The sequence below is a fragment of the Rhopalosiphum maidis genome, chromosome 3 (assembly GCF_003676215.2).
Source record: "Rhopalosiphum maidis isolate BTI-1 chromosome 3, ASM367621v3, whole genome shotgun sequence".
NCBI lineage: Eukaryota > Metazoa > Arthropoda > Insecta > Hemiptera > Aphididae > Rhopalosiphum > Rhopalosiphum maidis.
The window spans coordinates 45,634,805-45,657,027 of NC_040879.1; the positions used below are offsets into that span (position 1 = coordinate 45,634,805).

Here is a 22,223-nt window from a genome sequence, read left to right on the forward strand (position 1 = left end):
AACTCCATCAGCTGATTGACTCCATGGAATGTTTACATTTTTCAACCTATAACTGCATGAGTATTGAGTAATTAATTAAATTATAGAATTAAACAGTTCAAATAATGACTAATTATTATTATAATAATTAATAATACAATATGAATATTTATATAATATTTCACGCTAAATATAAAGTAAAAAATCCTCGTATTAAACTATATGCAAACTCATCTTAAGTTAAAATTAAAACTATAGAACTTATTTGTTATTTGTCAATTAAACTGCCATTTCAAATTTGGAGTTTCTTAATCAATATTAGTTATTATAAAAAAATTACAACTTGATAAAAGTTTCACTTTTTGATACCACACAAAAAATTAACGAAAACGCTTATTTCGCCTCAAATCGTACTCTGTTTAGGAAACTAAATTAACTTAACGATCGTAATACTAATACAATATGTATAATATACAAATATTCAAATAATCACTTATCTGGTGGTCCATTTGAATATATTACTTATAATAATAATCCAATAACGTTGAATAAACTTGATAAGCATCTGAATACCAGTTGACTATTCAACCAAAACACTGCCACTTTTCTTCCCTTTGCATTTTTCATATACCAATAACCATTGATAGCTTTCACATCGCAATATCATTATTATTCACTCTTATGATTGTACAACATTTGTAATCAACAATAAACGATATTATTACAGTAGTTTATATATAAGAAAATAAACAATAAATGTTCAATATTGGACATTCCATCACAAAGACATATTGCTCCTATCATTTTCAGCACGCATTGATGTAATAGGCTTATTTTGGTTAAGATTTTAGTAAATCAGTTTTGGTTAAACTCTATTATCTCGATGTAATCAGTGTATTTATGTATACATGATCAGTATTACATCACTTTCGGTATAGAATTTGAGGTACTTTGTCTCTCTAATCGAATTCACGGAACCGAATTATTGGAGGCCAAGCTCGACTTCAGAATCAATCTAGCAGGTTCTCCGCGTATAACGAATTAACCGTCGTAAAAACGAATAGGTAATCTAACCAATGAACTGAGAATAAATTCCATTTGTCATTAAATTCAGTGACAAATTACACTTGGCCAAGACAATTAAATTTTAATTAAGTTACATGACGATAGTTACTCGGGTATTTTGTTATTTTTTACATAAAGAATTACTTTTTTCAATGGATTCGACGTGTTAATTTAAATACTTAATTTTATGTAGCGTGCTCTCACTACTACTAAATTATTTACCCCTCTGCCTGCCTCTTACTTAAACTGATGTAACAGTTTGAATACTTGATAAAAATAATTAATAATTGAAAAATATTCACATAAATTAGCTCTATTGATCCCTGATTTTCAAGTACGTAAAATGAAAACAAATATGTCCGCTTTTGCATTTTAAGTTTAGGAAAAAATAAATTAAAAACGGTATAAATTAAATTATATCGTAATTGCAGTTTTATGGCTCTTTAATGTAGTAATAATTTTTTGAAAGACATACTTAGTTGAATAATTCTCGTGGAAATACTGTAAAACGATTTTCACAAAGTTATGTTAATTAAGTTAAATACTTATTTTTAAGACGTAATGTTTCATTAGTTATATAATGTCCTAACTCATCCTAAAATATATCATCCTATAGGGAAAAATCAAAAATAATTAATTTTCTAAATCAATTTTCGGCACATATTGTGTAAATAAACAACAAATTGTTCTCTATAATATTTACATGGTTTTTATTTTTTGTATTGTTGATTATAAGTGTCTAATTGTAACGTTTATTTGATTGGAGCAAAAAATAAAATATGCAATTTTTAACCTTAACACATTGTTAATAAAAAAAAATAATTATCACACCTAAGAATTTGTATTTGATGCGTATATATTTGATAAATATACAATATGTATGTTCGATAATATTAACAATAATTAAGGTAATACCTAATATTGTTTGACAAACACAAATAATCAAAAATACGGCATTAAATTCACCATAATAAATATGAATTTATGAATAAATTTTGTAATAGTTATAGTTACTGAGAATTTTAATTAGATCAAAGTATCACACTTTTCCAGTACTCTTCGAATATTTATTAACATTTATTTCGGTGTCTACATATTATTATTGATGTATCTTTTAATGTGTGCAATAATAATATTATTATAGTTTCGTTTGACTTTTGATCTAAGCATATTCGATTTGTAACCAATGGTGCTTTTGAGTTTTTTCCCATTTTAAGCCAGCCAATTTTCTTTTATCATCAAGCCGCGTTTTCTTTTTTGTAGTAAATATATTGGCTTAGTATACTATGGATATAATGTATAATATTTATTATTTATAGATATGTATTATATTACTCGTATATTGGTATGTATATCAAATGCTATTTCTAACTTCAAATTTTGTAATTGCTTAAATTCATTAAAATATTGATTATTTAACCTGTTGAAACCATGCATGATCATACATAAAATACATTTATTAGAACACTAGTTCAAATTTATCCAACATTTTTCACAATAATATATTTAAATATTTTAAGCTTTTTTGGGTTGGCAGCGTGCTTATAAATTGTATAGCAGGACAATAAACGCAGAAACAAATAATAGTACCAAAATAAACACTGGCATTCGCTAATAAATAGAGCCCATGATTTACATGCATTTATCCCAGAATCACATCGAAGTCAGTCCAATGAGTCCGATACATTTCGATACGTATCGTTGGTATATTTCAAGTGTAATGTCTTGAACGCTTGTGTTTGATGCTTAAAGTTATTGAATCGATACATAAAAATCGTAACACTCAAATGAGTTCAAAAAAATAATGATTGTATAATAAATCATTGATAATATATAATACGTACTCGAATAAATTTTTTACAAATTAAATTAAAATAAAATAAAACAACTGTAAATATTGTTAAGTTAAAAAAAAATCTAAAATGTCATAATAGTTAAATTATTTATTTGGCTATTTTCACCAAATAATCTCTGTAAACGGGCACGTCCCCGAGGGAGGGGCAAAATGATATTCGTCCTCTCATAACAATTAATTTAAGAACCAAATAGAGCAAACTAGATTGCAGGACTGACATAAATAATTTGATTGATTGGTTTCCAAAAAATAAACGAAAAATATATATCATTGTATAATTATTAATTGTACTTATTTATTATTATTATAATTATTTTATTATTTTATTTTTTATTATATTATATATTGTACTTAATTATTTTAACAATGTTAAAACTTAAATAAAGATTTTTCATTAAAGTTAAATGTATGAAACAATAGTTTTTTATATGAGCTTATTTGTAATGTAGTCTGAAGTCTGATTATAAAACAAAATAAGTCAGTAGTTGACTTAAGTTCTCCCGAAATTTTGTAAAATACGTATAAGTATAGTTATTATATTGATTTAAAAATAGGTTTACTCCCTCTTCCCTTTAAAACTGACTAGGGACGCCTCTGTTTGTTTAGTAGGAACAAATTTCAATCTGATATTAGTATAACGTATCCTTTAAAATGTAATTTAGGTAAACATTTAAGCATTTAACACAGTATAAACATTCAACACAGTATTATACAATACGAATAATAAATTGACGGGTTGTTAAATATTTGTGTCTTATTTGTAGGTTATCGTTGAAAAGTATAAATTTACACTGGTAATAAAAATTAAATAACTTGTATATGTTAAGCTTTCAATAAGAATAGTCATTTTTTTTCAAAATCGAGTTCTTCACTGAACTTTTATTAGGTATGAGAGACTATCCAAAATATAGATTTTAAAATAGTTCACTTTCTATAACTTTAAATTAATAAAATATCAGTTTTTTTTTTTATTATTAAACAAAACTGGCGACTTTGGTCTATGACCATTGGCTATAGAAAATTAACATATAATAGTTACACTTTATCATGACTTACATTAGGTTATGCACATATTTAAGTTACAATTTATTAATTTAATCGTAAAGGATACCACGGATTTTGAGTTGTACGGCTTCTGATATAATGTTAGATATTCCCCTTCTTGTCTCTCCGTTTCGAATGGAAACATTCAGTTATGTGTTTGATCGCGAAACAGGTATGTCATAAATGGCGCATATAGGGGGCTCTTCATCAGACAATGATGGGTTATTGAATTATTTCCAATTGGTATTCTGTTAATAGAGGTTTCTGTTTTTCTTGAGTTGACCGGTGGAAATCCCAGAAAAAAAGACCAAAGAAAAAAGAACAATTTTAAATTTTAAATATATTTATTGATTATAAACGAAAGTATGAAAAGTCTACATGACTACATGAGAAATTTCCAGTAATAAAATGTTATTTTATATTATACCATTAATTATATTTTATGATAAAGTATGAAATAGTCATCTATAATGATACTATGATTTCTACATAGGGAATTTTTAGTACTAAAAATGCATCTTACTCTATATTATACTAAGTTATATTGTATTTAATATATAAAAATATACTAGTTACCTACATAAAAATGTAGAATGAAAGATATATTTGTTTAAATTTTCTCACATAATATTATCCAATAAAAAAACAACTTTTTCAAATAAAATTCATTTGTAGTTCAATATTTTTAAAATTAAATTAAATTGTAAACATTTTTCTTAAAGATTAGATACCGACGGTTATTAAGGAGTTTAATGTAGGCAATTTCGATGTGGGTGTATGCGGGTTGTGTCGATGTAAATGTGTACGTAGATACTAAGTAGAAAGTGATATTTTTTTAATTTTTATAATCAATAAATATATTTTAATTTTTTTAAATTTGTTCTTTTTTATTTGTTAAATTGGTTGCATATCTTTTCTTCCTTGGTCTTTTTACCGATTACTATCCTGCGGTGAGGGTCGTAAATGAATAATTATGTTTTTAATTTTATTTAATTTCGATGATCCTTTTGCTGACCGGTGTAATATGTTGTTCGAAATTATTTTAATTATAGATTTAACATATCAAAAGTGTGTATCTATTCTAAAATCTCAATAAATCATAAGAAAGAACGTGGTAATTTTATTTTTCCGTAGTTGTATAAAAGCCTATTTATACTCCCCGGAAAACGATAAACAATTAATAATTTAATGTATTATGTATATATAAATACATTTTATTTATCAGTTTATGGTCAAATGGGCTTCGGTGTGTATTTCGCTTTGTGAACTAGTTCGATCAAGATGAACAATCTGACAGTGGTGGATTGGATATTCGAAATAGCACTTGGTATATTTTTAGACGTAGTTAAAACTACTCTCTAAACTACCTCTAAGAACAATCTCAGAAATTTCCTTCAAAATCGGTAGAGTACCTAGTATTTAAGTATATTTATAAGTTACAAACATATATTAATTTCCATTATATAGTTTATTATATAATTTTATACTTATATTTCCCAACTTCACCCGGGTTGAAATTAATCTATCTTTCTATCGTTTTCCATTTTTTTTTTTTTTTGCTTCAGTTGAAATATATATAAATACAAACACGATTACAAATGCGTAAATTTCTAATTTGACACTTCTTAATTATATGAAAATATTTGTGTAAGTACAAATACCTGGGGGTAGATTCAACGAATGATTAAAAGCCAATGTAAATCCAATATCTTTAAGGTTGGTATTCGTCTTTATATGTATTTACATAAAAAATATTTAAAATAATTAAATAAGCATTTCAATAAAATTATTTTACAAATGGCAACTACTATTTAATAAAAAAAAATTACTAGATTCTTGTGAGCTATACTATAAGTTATAACGACTTAGGGCCGGTTCTACCACCTATAGATAACTCATAGTTAAACTTATCCATAGGATAAATTTACTTATACCGTTCTATAATGTCTAGATATCCCAGAAGCTGTTGGTAAAGTTATTGGTAACTAGTCAAACAGTTTTACTACTGAATAAGTATTTTATCTGAAGGATAACCCATGTTTATATCGGATAAAGTATTTCGAAATCGAATGGAAGATTTAGAAATGTGGGATGACGATGTTTTATGAGATTTAGACTAAAAAAAAACACAATTATACAGGCACGGCGCCAAGGGGGGCTCTAGTCCCCCCAGAAAACAGTTCAGCCTCCTCGCCAGCCCCCCCCCTACTGAAACATATGTAGGATATAATAAAGTCATAAAGCGTTATAAATTGAGGAATAAATTGAAATAAATTATAATAATTGAATTAATGAAGTTTAAACAAATAACATCTTTGGACCTTTGGTCTTTTTATTATGGATTAACCTACTAGTATTGTTTAATAAGGGAAAAATTTACTACAATTTCAATAAAATATGTTTTGAAATTTGTAAAAAAAGAAAAAAAATGTTATTCTTTTATTATTATCTTTATTGAGTACTAATTACTGGATGAAAATAAATAAACAAATGTATCCCAAATCATTGAATTAAAGTTGAGTTAAACAAATTTATCTGTTCATTACTAAACACAATTACTTTAATTTATATTTATGAAATTTAAGTAAAAAAACATAATCATTCATTCACAAAGGTATGTAATATTAAAGTAGGTAATAAAGGGATTGTCATTTTTGTACATCATTATTAATATAGTCGTTGAAGGTCTGTGATTAAAAATTTTCTGACATAAGGAACATAAATAATATTTGACATTATTCTTAAAACATTTTTAACTATTCAAAAGTTTGTACTATATAGCTAATAGCGATAATATGTTATGTTATATGATACGAAATTATTTATATTTTAAATAACCTCATCGATTGTTGAAAAAACCTTAGTCTATGTAAAAAAAATATTTGCCCCACTCTGACCCCTGGAAAAAAATTCTAGTGCCGTGCATGCAGTTATAGATTTTTTATCTAAAATTAAATTTCATTTAAAGTCAAAAACGAACAGGTAAGTAATTTATTGTATATAATATAATATTATATTAAAGCTAATATTTATATGAAGCTGACCTTTATACTTATCTATTTCTAAAATAAATAAACCACCAGCAAGAGCAGACTATGCCGTATAGTTTTAAAATTGGAAATTTTTTACATTAGGTTAGGAGGGCTTAGATAGTGGGATTTAGCAAATGCGCAATGGAAAAAAAAAAAACAAAAAAATTTCCCCGTTAACTGTTTTATATCTATTATGTATCGAGTTTCTAAGTTTTTGTTAATTGAGTGGATCGCATTCACATTGAATTCATACAAAAAACGATTCTGAGCGTAGATAATATTTTTATCACTCACGAACCACTCACCCACCTGGCCCATCCATAAATAATTCTGGAAAATTTCCAGTTGATACACGTGTACGGTACCACTGAATATATAAAATATGAATATTTTAGACTAACGAACCCATAGGCGTAACTAGGGTTAAAATTCTGGTGGGGGCTAAATCTTAGTCAGGGGGGGAGGGCTGTTATTGCGCCAATGAACAAACCGTCTCCGCTTAAAATCGTTATGCATACACCATGAAATTATATCATTGAATTCAAAAGTAATACCATCCATTACCCACTTGTAACTTACTGTAAAGCAGAATGTCTTCCACTTACCTTACCAGCTTTTTAACTTTAATACCTATAGTGGTTTCTTGTAGAAATTTGGATTTAGTTGGACTTTGGGGGATCAAAAGTAAAAAATTCCCAGTATTATTATTTATGATGTGTTTCAAGTTTCAAAGCAGTGAACGATTTTTCGAAAGAGATTTATCTTTATTTTTTATTTCCGACATTTTAACCTTATACAATTCATAATAATGTAAACATCTTAATTAAGTATTGTAGTAGCACAGTTGCGAATTACAATATTCTATTCTATGATAAAAGTATAGATCTATTATAAAAGTTAATTTGTAGTTTAGTACGGTACCTTTCAATTATTATCAATAATCTACTATATTTATTATTGATAATACAACAATATCATGGAGAGAATAATAAATTAAAAATTAATTTAACTGGAGGTTTTCTATCCAATAGATAGTAATTCATAACACAAATATTATTTGTAGAACACACATTTATTATCAATGAGATAAATGTCTTGGATAACGTTATCCGATAGATGGCTTACCCATACTCTATCTATAGATGGTAGAACCGGCCCTTACACGAGTTGAACAATAAATTATTAACGCCCTTCAAATTTCAAGGAACCTTTTAAATTAATTTTTATTGAAAACAAAGAAACATTAATTTTAATTATTTTTTTTTTTCGATTAGTTATTAGTGCATACACGAATTTTCTCGTAAACTACGAAACACTGAACCTCACTGCAGTAATATAAATAACATAATACATAAAATATAGAAAAAGAAATCTGGTATATTTCGTTATAGCACCCGTATACACCGCGATCATAAATTACAGTAGTAACAGGTAATGGCTTGTGAAAGTTTTGTGTTCTGATTTTGGCATTTTGAGTTTTAACTTGAAATTTTTTAATTTCAAAGGTGAATTACTAAATAATATTATATATATATATATATATATGCCTTAATATTATGCATGATGAATACATAAAAATAGCGGACATCGACGTACCTACTGTTGTTATTATTATTATTATTATTATTATTCAATGAATTACTATAAACACACAGTGCACGGTGTTCGTATTGACATTTCATAACGTGAAACGCCCAATAAAACATTTCTATTGTATTTTCAAGCAACACTGCGAAAAGTAAATCATATTAAACGTCGTGTCCGCGCGATTCACATTGGGAGAAACATTCGGTGTCTTGCATTTTAATTAAGGAAACCTTGTGTTTAACACAATAGATCGTTGTCGTTTAATGATATACCTATCATTGCGTCGAATGATTTTTTACTATCAGACCCGCATAACCATTTTTACACTGCGTTCGGACGGTAATATTTTGTTCGTCGGTGTACTAGTCGACAAATCGCCGCGTTGTACGATACGTTTCCAATAAAACGTATTTATATTTTATTAAATCGTGTTTGTCGTTCGTCGCACAAGAAGGTAAGACTCCATAATTATTATTGCTTATTATTTTCAGACGTAGGCTTCACACACGACTGTAATAGTTGTGTCTGAGTGTATTGCACTATTGCACCAGTATGAAATATAATATTTCATGCGTGTTGACATGTTGTTGATACTGCAAATTTATACATTATTCAAAACTAGGTACATTGTATATATAGTTAATTAATGATGATAAAATACAGGTATTTTAGCATTAAGTTAGGGTTTGCTGACTTCATTTGTGGATTTATATTTATAGATGAATCAATCGACTAACAAAACCGTAAATATATTATGTAGAAAAACTACGTTTTTTAAGTAGAACATTCAGGAGATCTATTTGATAAAAATTTAAAGGCGGTAAGGTAGTTAATGAAAATAATTAAGTTTAGTGAACACGAAATCACTAAGTTAGAATTTAACAGTTAATAAATAATGAACTTAACTCAGATAAAGAATAATAAATTTGCTTCTTTTAGTTATAATCCGAACTTCATTGATAAAATATTAGTATTATTACTAAAATATATTATACAATTAGATTATTTTTTATTGAAAACCATACGTAGTTACTATAGTTAATGATTAATGTATAAAACCAATAGTTCAAAAAATATTTTTAATTTTAACTTTATGGATTATTTTCAAATTAACATTTTTCAACAGTCACTTAAACTTAAAGCGTTCTCGAGTTAATAAGAAAATTAACTTATAAGTTTAGTAAAAAGGTTAAAAAAATTAAATATTATTAAAATTGCTTTTAAGCTATAACTATTTAATCCTCTATCTGGATAAATTCAATAGATATGGTATTTTAAAATATAAAGGATTTACTCAATGTTATTTGCATGGTAAATATTTAATAATAGTATGTTTATTACAGCGTACCGTAAATTATTATTTACTTTTAAACGCATTTTTTCCATATTGTACATGGGCTATTATTACGGAGTATAAACTATATCGAACCATATTATTATTGTTGTACCTACGTATTTATTACTCGTAGTAATATGAATTATATGAAACTGCCACCTATTCGATTTTACAACTCGAAATAGGAATTTTATAGCAACGATTAATAATCCATTATGTGTACTCATGATGGAATTTCTCAAAATATTTATGTACAATATTACACGCGTTAATTATTAAGAAATCAATTACACGTTATACTAAAATTTATGTAGGAAAAACTGTAATACCTAAAGTAACGATTATTTAAATTTTTCAGAACATGAGTATACAAGACTTCTTTAGAGGGCGTAATATCTTGGTAACCGGTGCGACCGGATTTATGGGCAAAGTTTTAATTGAAAAACTAGTTCGGTCCTGTCCAGATATTGGTAAAATTTGTGTGTTGGTGAGACATAAAAAAGGAAAAGATACAGCTTCTAGAATCAAAGAAATTTTGGACGTTAAAGTATGTTTTAATTTACATATTTGTATGTATATTATTACGTGTATAAAATTGACGATATTTTAATTTACTGTAATTAAAAAATACTTAGTCTAAGCACCATGACCTATTTAGGTATGGAAATTTTTTTTATTTAATATTAATTTTATCGTTATAATAATAAAATATTTTGCATAAGTAAATTATTGTTATTGAAAAAAAATGTGTTAAAAATTACTGTTTTTAAATTATAAAAATGAGCTATTTAGAATATTTAGATAGATTCATATCTAATTCTGCAGTGTTCATAGTAGGGCTGGCGATAATAATTATTTTTTTAATTAGTTATTCTGATATACGTAATAATATTGAAAATATGAAAATACAAAAAATTAATTTACTATTGTTTAATGCGAAAAATATCCATGTAATAGTTGCATTACACCTTATTTACTATATTAATCTTATTATCAATTTTTAACTTATTTAAAAAATGTACATACAAATATTAATAAGCAATACGTTATAATCGTTCATTTTATTTAAATTAAATATATAAAAAATGTACATAAATCATTATGATGTAATATATAAATGCATTTTGGTTTTATAAATCAATAAAATATATATTCTTATACACATACAGTCTTTTGAGGAGTAAACTCATAGGTAGGGTGACATATTATACTATTGATAAGTACGCAATATTGCCTAAATTGTAATGTCGTCACGATGAGAATGGTATCAATGTGTATGATTTACTTTGTTCGCAGCTATTCGATACAATTAAAGAACAAAAACCTGGTTTGATGGAAGAAAAACTTTTTCCCGTACTGGGTGACATGACTGAACTACGACTTGGGCTATCGGACAAGGATTACAGTTTTTTGGTAGAAAATGTTTCGATCGTGTTCCACGTTGCTGCCAGTGTCCGTTTTGATGAGCCGATACGAGATGCGACGATTATGAACGTGAGGGGAACACGCGAAGTTGTGCAATTGGCTAAACAAATGAAACAATTAAAAGTAAGTGTATAGTATATTATATAAGATATTAAGGTACATCCTTATAGATATCTTAAAACCATCGCAGTGTTTGCGGAATGTGTTTAGAAAATATCGTAATTGTAATATGTAATATATAAAGCATGGGCTTAGATATAACGTTAATCATTTTCAAAAGTATGTTGAATTTAATTGAACCAAATTCAAATACCAAAAACCGAATAAAAATTAATTATTTTGATTAGTCGGTTGTATTTAAACCGATACAATAATAAAATTATTACGGTAGTTTTTTCAACTTTATTACGTATCTATATTTAAATATTAATGCATCATTGGAAAGTCTAATATTTTTGTTATGGTCGGAAAACGCTACTTTCAACAATATTAACAATCAATAATAAAATAACAACAATCAAGGCTTGAAATCGAATTTTTTGAATTTAATTTCAATTTTGCTAATTGAAATTGGTTTTTTCTGATTTCAAATTAAAATTAATAAATTGATTTTATAATTTTATGATTTTTACTCTATTACTCGATAACTATTTAATTATTGTTTTCTTGTTTTTAATTCGATTTCAAAACAAAACATCTTACGTATTTATACGATTTTAATTTTGATTTCTCTGTTGTCGTTCGCGTGTTTCATATGTGACGTAACGCGTGACTGCAGTTGAATAGGCCAAGAAAACTAAATATTAGTTATTTATAATATACACTATACATCGATGACTAATAAGTTATCACGTATTACACAATATAAGACCCGTTAGGTATTATTAAATTTTAAGTTTTAAATATTTTTGTTTATATAACTGTATAAACTGTTTGTGTATCAAAATTACACAACATTCATTATTTTGAAGTAAAATATCGATTTTATTTTTTTTTAGATTACGATATACATTTTAAACATCATTAAAAATTTTATAGATTTATTATTTACTTATAAGATTTGTATTTATATTTCAAATCGATTTCAAGCCCCGTATAAAGCAAAATACCTGCAAGTGAAGGGATTTAATAAATATACGTATCTCAATTACTACTCAAATAACAATAGTAGGTATACATACTCGTCTACTACTCGTTTTGTACCTTGTCAGTAAAGAATCGGGTCCAGAACCATCACTATGTAAAGAAAACCTCGAATCAAACATGATGTGTAATATTGTAATAATAAGATACCCTAAGTATAGGTACACTATAATATATATATCAGCTGAAGCCCATGACATTATCATGAACAGTTCATCCTCAATACAACAAAACAGGCGCTGAAGAAAATACCGAAACATCTGTACATATTTTTCTCACAAGGTGAACTTAAACCATTAACTGTAAAAAAAAAAAAATAACGAGTAATAGATTTGAAAGACGCTATATGGTTTGTATTAGGTATAATACCTACCTCTAAACAAAATTGTCCCGTGACCATCAATATTAAAGCCTAAACAAACATTGAAAAAAAGAATAAATAGTATTCAATATAATTAGGGATCACGTACTGACATAAAAGTATATTTTGTTGTAGGTATTGCTGCACGTATCGACTGCGTATTGTAACTGTATAAGAGAACACGTCGAGGAAAAAGTCTACGAATCGCCAATTGGTTGGCGAGAAACAATATCGATCGCTGAAAATCTAGATCCGACTATGAGCAGTATTTTAACAAAAAAGTAAGAGCTTATGTGCAACTTAAAAAATAATGCTTCCAATATCAGTGCAAACTTATAATATGTATTATAATTACTTATACGTGTACATAAACGTATATTATTATGTGAGTTTTGATAAAAGCGACAACTCACTAATAATTATATCTGTTATATTATCTTTTTTAACTCTTGCAATAATATAAAGTTATTTAACGAACCGGGTTTTTGGAGAAAATTTACAATTTAAAAATTAAAATCCATAACTCTCATTTGCAGATGAAAAAAAATGTTGAATACTTCATAATATTAAAATGGCACAAAGTAAAATTAATAATGTATATTAAAAACCACATCCGTAAGTACCTCTACACAACCGTATATACCACAAGATAACAATAAAATATTACTGCTGGTTTGAAATGTTCACGTACAACAGTATCATATTATAATGTATTTGGAATTTATTTGCGCGAAACTCGCTGCAGAACCAAATTAATAATAAAAATAATAAATACTTAAATACACAATTATTTACCCTTAAAATTTTTAGATAATAACAATTATCGTTGTGGGTCTCATATAATGCAAAAATAAGTAGATTAAAATCATGAAAACAAAACAAAAATAAAGTACCCACACTTACCTATCTATGTGAATAATAATCTAATATTATCGTTTTTGTTTTTGAAAATTTATAATTCTATTAACCGTACCTACCCACCAAAAAAAAATACATTACGCGTTTTAATATTGTAACAAAAAAAAAAAAAAAAAAAATATGAACTACACGTTGCTCGTTAAATAAAAGTTGCACAACAAATTTTATTAAAACTTGTTTTTAAACCAAACTATTTGAATATAAAAGTGAGTATTCCATATTTCAGAATAGAGCTGGAACAATACCTATTGTTTCACAATAGTTTTAATTTCAATAGCTTAGTATCAACTCCGTAATTTGATAATATTAAAAGGTTGGTTTATTAGTATTATTATCGATTATTAAAACAATAATTAAACTAAATAAAAGGTAGGTGAAAAATTTATAGGGCTCTACATTGCGATTTCAAACCATCAATCATTATTGGCGATCTCCAAAAACTTAACCATCGCGCTTGCGTCTTTATTTGATCAAACGTTAAAATATAATACGGATGTGATTTCACACAACACAAGAATCATCTCTTTTTCCTCGTTATGTTCTCTGAATAATAATTAATGGTTCTCAAAAACTTTATAAGATTATATTACTAGTTACTAATTAGATATGATAGAATCGGGAATGTATGTTTTCAATTCGAGGCCTGTTTATAATCAATCAATTTTATCTAAAAAAAAATCCGAGCCGAGTTTTTAACAGGCCTGTATAACAATTTTCGTATCTTGAAACTAATGTTTAATACCAGTAAAAATCTTTTAAAATGGAAAACAATATCGAAACAGAAACGAAAATATTTTCGATTTTATGCCTAAGTTTTTTTTTCGGGTTGAGTTTACAATTTCTCAAATAAAAATTACTCAAAAACGTTTCTCTTTTCTATTACCATATCAATTCGTACCTATATCATGATACATTGAAATAGGATATCTTATGCGCAATATGGGTAAACTGCTGTGAATAGCGCTAATGTAATCGATGAGCTTATATTATTATTATGTCAATCAAGAAATATAATAATTTTACTTTAGTGTAATAACGTTCATTTAGATTAACACATTAGACACTATCATTGTATTGTATTTACGACACATAACATGAATTATATTACCAAAATGTCAATAAATTATTATCTCATTATTCGCGTGTGTTATTTCGACGAAGGTTTTTGGGATCGTTTCCAAATACATACACGCTAACGAAATTACTCGCTGAACAAATAATTAACGAAGAACGGAATAACATACCGGTAGTAATATTCAGACCATCGATTGGTGAGTATTCTTGAAATAAATATAATTTTATTTGATTTGTTTGAGCCTTTGGTATTGTGCAACAACAATCTGTCGTTCTGTCTATAATATAGGTACACCACGTAGCTACCAAAATAACACATATATTTTTTTTACACGAAATGCCAACCATTCCTTTTTCTGTTCCTCATCAGAAAAATTCTGTAGACAGTTCTAAGTAGTAATACAATATATTTATATTTTATTTTCGGTTTTGTAATATTCAAAAATAAGTTAAAACAAATATTCAAGTCATGTTTATTTAGAAACACATATAACTAAAGTATTTGTACTGCTTGAGATTTTATTTGATAGGAATTATCATTTTAAAATCATCTTAAATCCCTAAATATTTCAATATTTTCTCAGAATATATACCGTGCATAAAATGTTTTAAACGAATATCAATCACAAGTATAAAACATATATAATATAAACGTGAGCTTTTTTACGCCCCAGGAAATAATAAGGAAAAGCTTAGTAGGTATTTCATCAGTTGAAATGTGATATTTGACAAACTTTATATATTTTTAGGAGTAATTGACAAGGACGAGCAAGTTAACTGCTTTTGTTTTATTATTATTTGAGTTTATATTACAATAGTATAGTTAAAAATTGTAATTTACTTTTCTTTTTTTTTTCAACTCAAAAGCTACAATTTCAATAGCTTTTAATTAATTACATTTTTTTTTAAACTGAATATTTACAATCTATCATATTCTAAAGTACAATAAGCAAATTTCATAAAAAAAATTCCACTAGCCCTAACCTATGCACATCTAGATATACAAAACTAAAATTATATAGTCAAAATGATACATAGGTTTATGAGAGGAATTGACAAAAAAAAAAAACCACCATTCTATGATAGAAATGATAGAACCCAACTATATAAAATAACAAAAGTTATTTATGAAAATGTCTAACTAGTAACTAGGTTATCTAGTATTTGAAACTAATGTGTTTAGATAAAAATCTATGTACGTTAATTTGATCCCAATCAAAGTCCATACACAGTTACTTCAGTAATCCGATAGTCTACGATTTAATATTTACATTCATTACTACATTATAAAGTTATAAACAATAATTTCGATCATTTTTTTTATTATTATTTATAAACAATAATACAAAATAACATGTTATACATAAAAATTTATGGAGTTTGTATTGTTCAAAAATTAACTGAACGTGACTATAAACATTTATCAATTGATTAGTAATTGCATATCACTGAAAAAACTAACTTGTTAAGTTTGAATTTTGTTTTTAAAATCAATGTAACTATAAGTTATGTTTAGTTATACTTTACTTTAACTTTTAATTCGTTAATTCCCAAGTTTTGATATAAAATATCTATTAATGCAGACGATTGGTTGCCTAGCATTCTAATTTGATATATTTTGTTGTTGAACTTGGATCGAAAAAATTCTCAACTATACCTAGGTTAGGTTAGGAGGTACCTATCATAGTAGTTCGTAGATGGTATACTCGTAATTTGAGTCATAATGAAAGTCGAAACTTGATTCCATACAACGTATGTTTCTAATATTTTATAATCCATGATTTTGTTCACTTTTTCGCGAACGGCTTAATCGCTAATCGCTAATAAGTTGTCTGTGTAAATAGTTGTTCGCGCCGTTAAGATACAAAAATAATAATATGAAAAAAATATTTCATCTAAAAATTTACTTATGTCACTATTATTCATATTTTTATACTCAGTATCAGTAGGCGTAGCCAGGAGGGGGTGTTGAATCTCCCTTCCCTTCGGCTGTATTTTTATCAAAAATATAATGTTTATAATATAGGAATACAATCATTTATCGGTGGTGAAATGTATTCTGTTATGCCGTATTCACGTTATCGACTGCACTGGTGATAATTATCATTATCATTCAATTATTTTATTATTATGTTAACACGGTTGTAGATTTATTACATTTTATTACTAAAAAATACTCTCCCCCCCCTAAAAAAATCCTGGCTATGCCACTGCTCAGCATTACTTTTGAGTCATTTGTTTGAACTTTGTTCCACCGGCTTTAACCTAAATGAAATCGACATCATTTCATTATGGAAGATGGCGATACTAATAAAATACCTTAAGCCCATCTTATATTTTAGGACGCATTTCGGATATTAAAAAAAAAAAAAAAAATCCAGAACAAAATAAGTATTACACTTTTTTTGTACTTATTTGTTTTTGGAACGAAACTAGTGATAATTTCCTCTAGCAATCTCTTCGGGTTACGAAAAAACAGACTAGAAAGAAATATATTTTTAGTGCCGTGTTTGTAATCTAGGTACCTGCACCGACTTTAATGAATACAAAAAGAAATCACTTCATACGAGATACGAATTTGAATAATATCCTAACCAAACATAGACAGTGTACACGACAAACATATTATGTAAATTTACAAAAGCCAGCTAGAATGAATTTCAGAAAATATTTTTCAATCTTCTTGTGAAGTGAATTCGGTTTTATAAAAGTTGACTGAATTAAAACCGTATAAAATATAACCTTTGTCTGATTATTTACCAGGGGTCAAATTTGTAATACATTTTCATTGTTGTGTTATTTAACATACATGTTCAAATTAGACAAGTATCTACTAAATATCATTGGTTTAGTTTTAATACCAGACTTAGTATATTTGTAACTGTATCCGGTAGTTAAAAAAAATATAATTAAATCAAACATAATACTTAATAATGTGCGTGTATAATATAGTTTTAATAATATGCAAAATACAATTGTTGACTAGCTATTTATCGTATTAGGGACTATTTTATTTCTATATACATATTTTTTATCAAAAGTTCATTTTTTAGTTACTTGAATCTTTTCATATGAAATCGAAACAATACTATACTATATACAAGTATAATATGGATTAAGATAGATTATATAGGTGTTGTTGCGTATGAAATACAAAATATTTTTACTTATAAATATAAAAAAGTATAATTTTACACCTTGTTTGTTTTCTGCTATAAAAATGTTTCATTCTTCAACTTCGATATTTTTATTAATCTAAATCTAGTTAGTACTTTGAGAGATCAAAATTAATAATTTTTGAATTACAACAAAATCACTGTAAAATCAATACAATCATCATTTCCACTCAGAATTTAAAATTAAGGAAAATGGTAATTTTTACAAATAAAAAACAGTATTTAACATAATCAATTTTAATATTTTGTTGTACGAATAATTCAAAAACAAATAATCGTATGTACTTGAAATTTCGTCTAAATGTATACGTATACAATAGCAATTTTCTATACATTTGAATAATTTTTTGACTGTTTTAGATTTGTTAAAACATTAATTAAACTATTTAATTTGTAGACATATGAAAATTTTTTTAAGAAAAGTTTTGTAAAAAGTCTTGAAAACGTATGCAAGGTTTCTCAAAAGTGTTAATAGTGTACACTGAATGTTTTTTTTTTAAAAGTCAAGTGTAAATCTAAAATAATTTTTTATTAAAAAAAACTATTTTCTAATTAAAATTGTACAAAATTGTATAGCTAAAGCTTGAAAATTAAAACATGAACTTGATAAAAACAATGTGATATTTATTATTTATTACCTAGCATATATCTTTAAATTTTTCTAAGTAATTTTTATGGTTTTGTGTAAATATATATGATGTTGGCAGTTTAAATAAGCTCTAGGTGAAATTATTTATATTATATGATAAGCTAATAACTTATATAATATTTAGCTTCTATAATATTGAGATTAAAAATAATTACTACAGAATTTACTCTTAATTTGTCAATGTATAATAATATCATATATACACCTAATATGCAAATTTTGTTATTTATTACAGTTATATCATCAATAAATGATCCTATCAAAGGATGGATAGATAATTTCAATGGACCGATTGGACTTATGATGGCATGTGGTAAAGGAATCGTACGAGTAACATACGGCGAAAAATCGATAGTTCCCGATTATATGGCCGTTGATGTATCCATAAAATCAATGATCGTAGCGGCTTGGCACAGATCGAATTCAAAGTACACATAATTTGACATAATATTATTTGTCATTGTAATTGTAGCATTCTGTGAACCTGTGAATTACAAATCAACCACTGGTGAATGTTGGGTTTGGTCTGTACTTTATGGAATAATTTGCTAGTGAAATGTGCTCGGAACACGCTAATCTGTTCGGTTTGTTAAATATTTAAATCATATTCCCCCAAACCACTACCGCTACAGCAATAGTTCAACTAGAATCGAAGAAAATAGGATAGAACTTACGTTGAATTGTGGTAATAATATTCCGAATTCAGAGTTAGCCACCACTTAATGTACATTATACTGTTATATTATTATTTTGACCCTTTGCGACACCCAGGGACACAATTTCATTAAAAAAAAAAAATAGATGTGTTGAGCCGCTCTATTTGTTTTCCATGTTATCTTATGGTTATACATATTACTATTAAAATCTAAATTAAAATTGGAGGTGTTAAGCATACCCAGTAACCCCTCCCCCAAACTGCGCCAATGATAACACTGCAGTTAATTTATTTTGAGATATTACAGCAACCGTTTCGGTTAAAACAAATTTTTTGATAAATATTATAGCGATATATTTTTCATTATATTATCGATCGTACTTACTTATTTTACAACATAACCGTATAAATTATATAATAATATAGATATAGATGCAAGGTGCGACATAATCTCGAATTATTTTATATTTTTTTTCAGTTTGTTTGAGGAGGACAACCCTATCCCTGTTTACAACAGTGCATCTGTATCGAAATCTGTATCCAACGAAGAACTATTACATTTGGGTATGAAAACTCTTGAACAATACCCATTCGATGAAATGATGTGGCGTCCGACGATTAAATTTACTACATGTTTTTACTCCTATTACATCTCCACAATAATTGAGCAAGTCTTGCCGGCAATATTTTTTGATGCATTATTGGACCTGATTGGAAAACCACACAAGTATGAAAATGTGTATATTATCAATTATTTCTATGTTGGGTATATTGAAAAATATTATAAACACTGAAATTCTTTTCGGTTTCAATTTGTCAGAATTAGCCTTTAAATTGGCTTTTGTTCACCAATTTTGAAATTATGGTATCGTGTTTTAACTTTGAGTTTTATCAACCACACTGATAAAATGTGTACCTTTGTAATATGTAGCTTATAATCAAACTACATATATTATTATCGTTGATCATTTTTGTACATCGTGTATATTGGTTTTTTGGACGCCGTGCAATTTTTGAGTACAATATTTTGGTTTATCATCTTTAGAACTGAAAATAATTATGTGGTGTTTGTTCCAAGTATAACTTTCATAAATATACGTTATTTACACACTTGTGAGAAACTTCACAAAATCGTGTGTAAACTTCGATGTTTCTTTTGTTAGAATTTTCAAATTCAGTGTACGTAATCATTGTATTGTATAAAAACGTTTCGACGTTAAATATTTACATATAATTATAAATTGTACTTTATAATTCTTACTATAAATATATGTAACATATAGATGAGTATCTATATAATAAACATCACTCCAAATGAGTGCTATATTTTCTAAAAGAAAAAATAAATGTCACTTACTTTAAAACGTGTCTTGAGTTTCAACGAACAAATTGTAAACAACAAATTATGATATTTTCTTTGCGAAAAAAAAATACAAATTATGTGTAAATACTTAAAGATTTCATGACGTAACCACGTAACGATGAAATCAGTTAGTGGTACACATTTCGACCGTCTAATTATTATATAATTCAATGACAATATAAGTTGTTTTTATTTAACAAACAAATATTTGTACCGATACCTACTGTAAATGCAGTCTATAAAATATATTGTTTCTGGTGTGTTTTTAGACTTACCAAATCTATTTTGTTATCGCGAAAATAATTGTTTGAACTTCAACAGTCTCGGTTTATATTTATCGTGTATTAGACTTTATAAGGTACATAAGCTACAATAATATGCTTTATCCGGGTCCTTGGGCCAATAAATTGTCAGTGTTGACACATGCATTCTAATACAGTTACACAACCCAATATACGTGCAGTATATATGCTATAAGTGCAATCTTTCGTTTGTACCTATATTTTGTTCATTACACAAAATATATATTAACGCATAGCTATATCCTATATTATAGGCCTTAAAAGACACACAATGAGTGAATGCAGATTGACATTCTTTTACAATTTATGCTATTCGTCGTTGACATTAGTACAATTTTTTGACATTATTTTTTTTTCCACTGCAATGAAAATAACTATAGGAAAATATTATTAACAAAATCCAATACATAAATTAGTCTTATAAGTCAAGTTTTCAAAAAAAAAAAAAAATACAAATTATCTTATGAACATTTAGTTCAAATTTAAAATATTTATTTTAGTCATATATTATTGTATCATTGGCCATTTTTTTATAATCTACTATAAGCTGTTATATATTCATAGCATATTATATTAAATAATAATAACTTTCATTTACCGATATTTCTTTTTTACCATTTTAGACGTTTGTTACCTTTACAACAAAAAATCTATGTTATAACGATGGCTTTATCTTATTTTACTACAAAAACTTGGAAATTCGACAACTCAAATTTTTTGGGATTAATTGATAAGATACCAGATGTAGACCGCAAAGAGTTTGACTACGATTTCAAAGATATAGATATCACTGAATTTATAAAAAATGCGACAATCGGCTCACAAAAATATCTATTTAATGTAGACAAAAAAAAATTACCGTTTGCAAAAAAACTATTAAACCGGTAAGATATATTTGATATAAGATATTTTTTATATATATTTAAATATTTTGAATAACTTGCTTTATAGTTTTTTTTTTAATTTTTATCACTGAAATATTTATTACAGAATTTTTCATTTAATACATTCTTATTTAAATAAACTTAACACTGATTTTCAGATTCATATGGATGGACAGAATATTAAAAACATTTGGCGCAACAATATTGGTATTCATTATTTTTTATTTTAATATCATACCAAGCGCATTCCTTCACAACATATTTTGTTATTTTTAATTAATTTAATCAAGCTCTAATTTTATGAATAATTTATTTGTTGGGAAACATGACTTTTATATTTATATGTGTGTGTATAATTTGTTTCGGTATAATATT

At 26.5% G+C, this 22,223-nt stretch overlaps 1 protein-coding gene across 1 annotated transcript; it reads left to right on the plus strand.

Moving 5' to 3' along the window:
• Nucleotides 1-8,671: 8,671 nt before the first annotated feature.
• Nucleotides 8,672-22,124, plus strand: LOC113556188 (fatty acyl-CoA reductase 1-like). Its single transcript, XM_026960993.2, has 9 exons — nucleotides 8,672-9,016; nucleotides 10,257-10,445; nucleotides 11,195-11,446; nucleotides 12,963-13,108; nucleotides 14,907-15,016; nucleotides 18,880-19,072; nucleotides 19,778-20,026; nucleotides 21,588-21,848; nucleotides 22,007-22,124. The coding sequence occupies exons 2-9, from the start codon at nucleotides 10,260-10,262 to the stop codon at nucleotides 22,122-22,124; spliced, it is 1,515 nt and encodes a 504-aa protein (XP_026816794.1). The 5' UTR covers nucleotides 8,672-9,016; nucleotides 10,257-10,259.
• The last annotated feature ends 99 nt before the right edge of the window (nucleotides 22,125-22,223 follow it).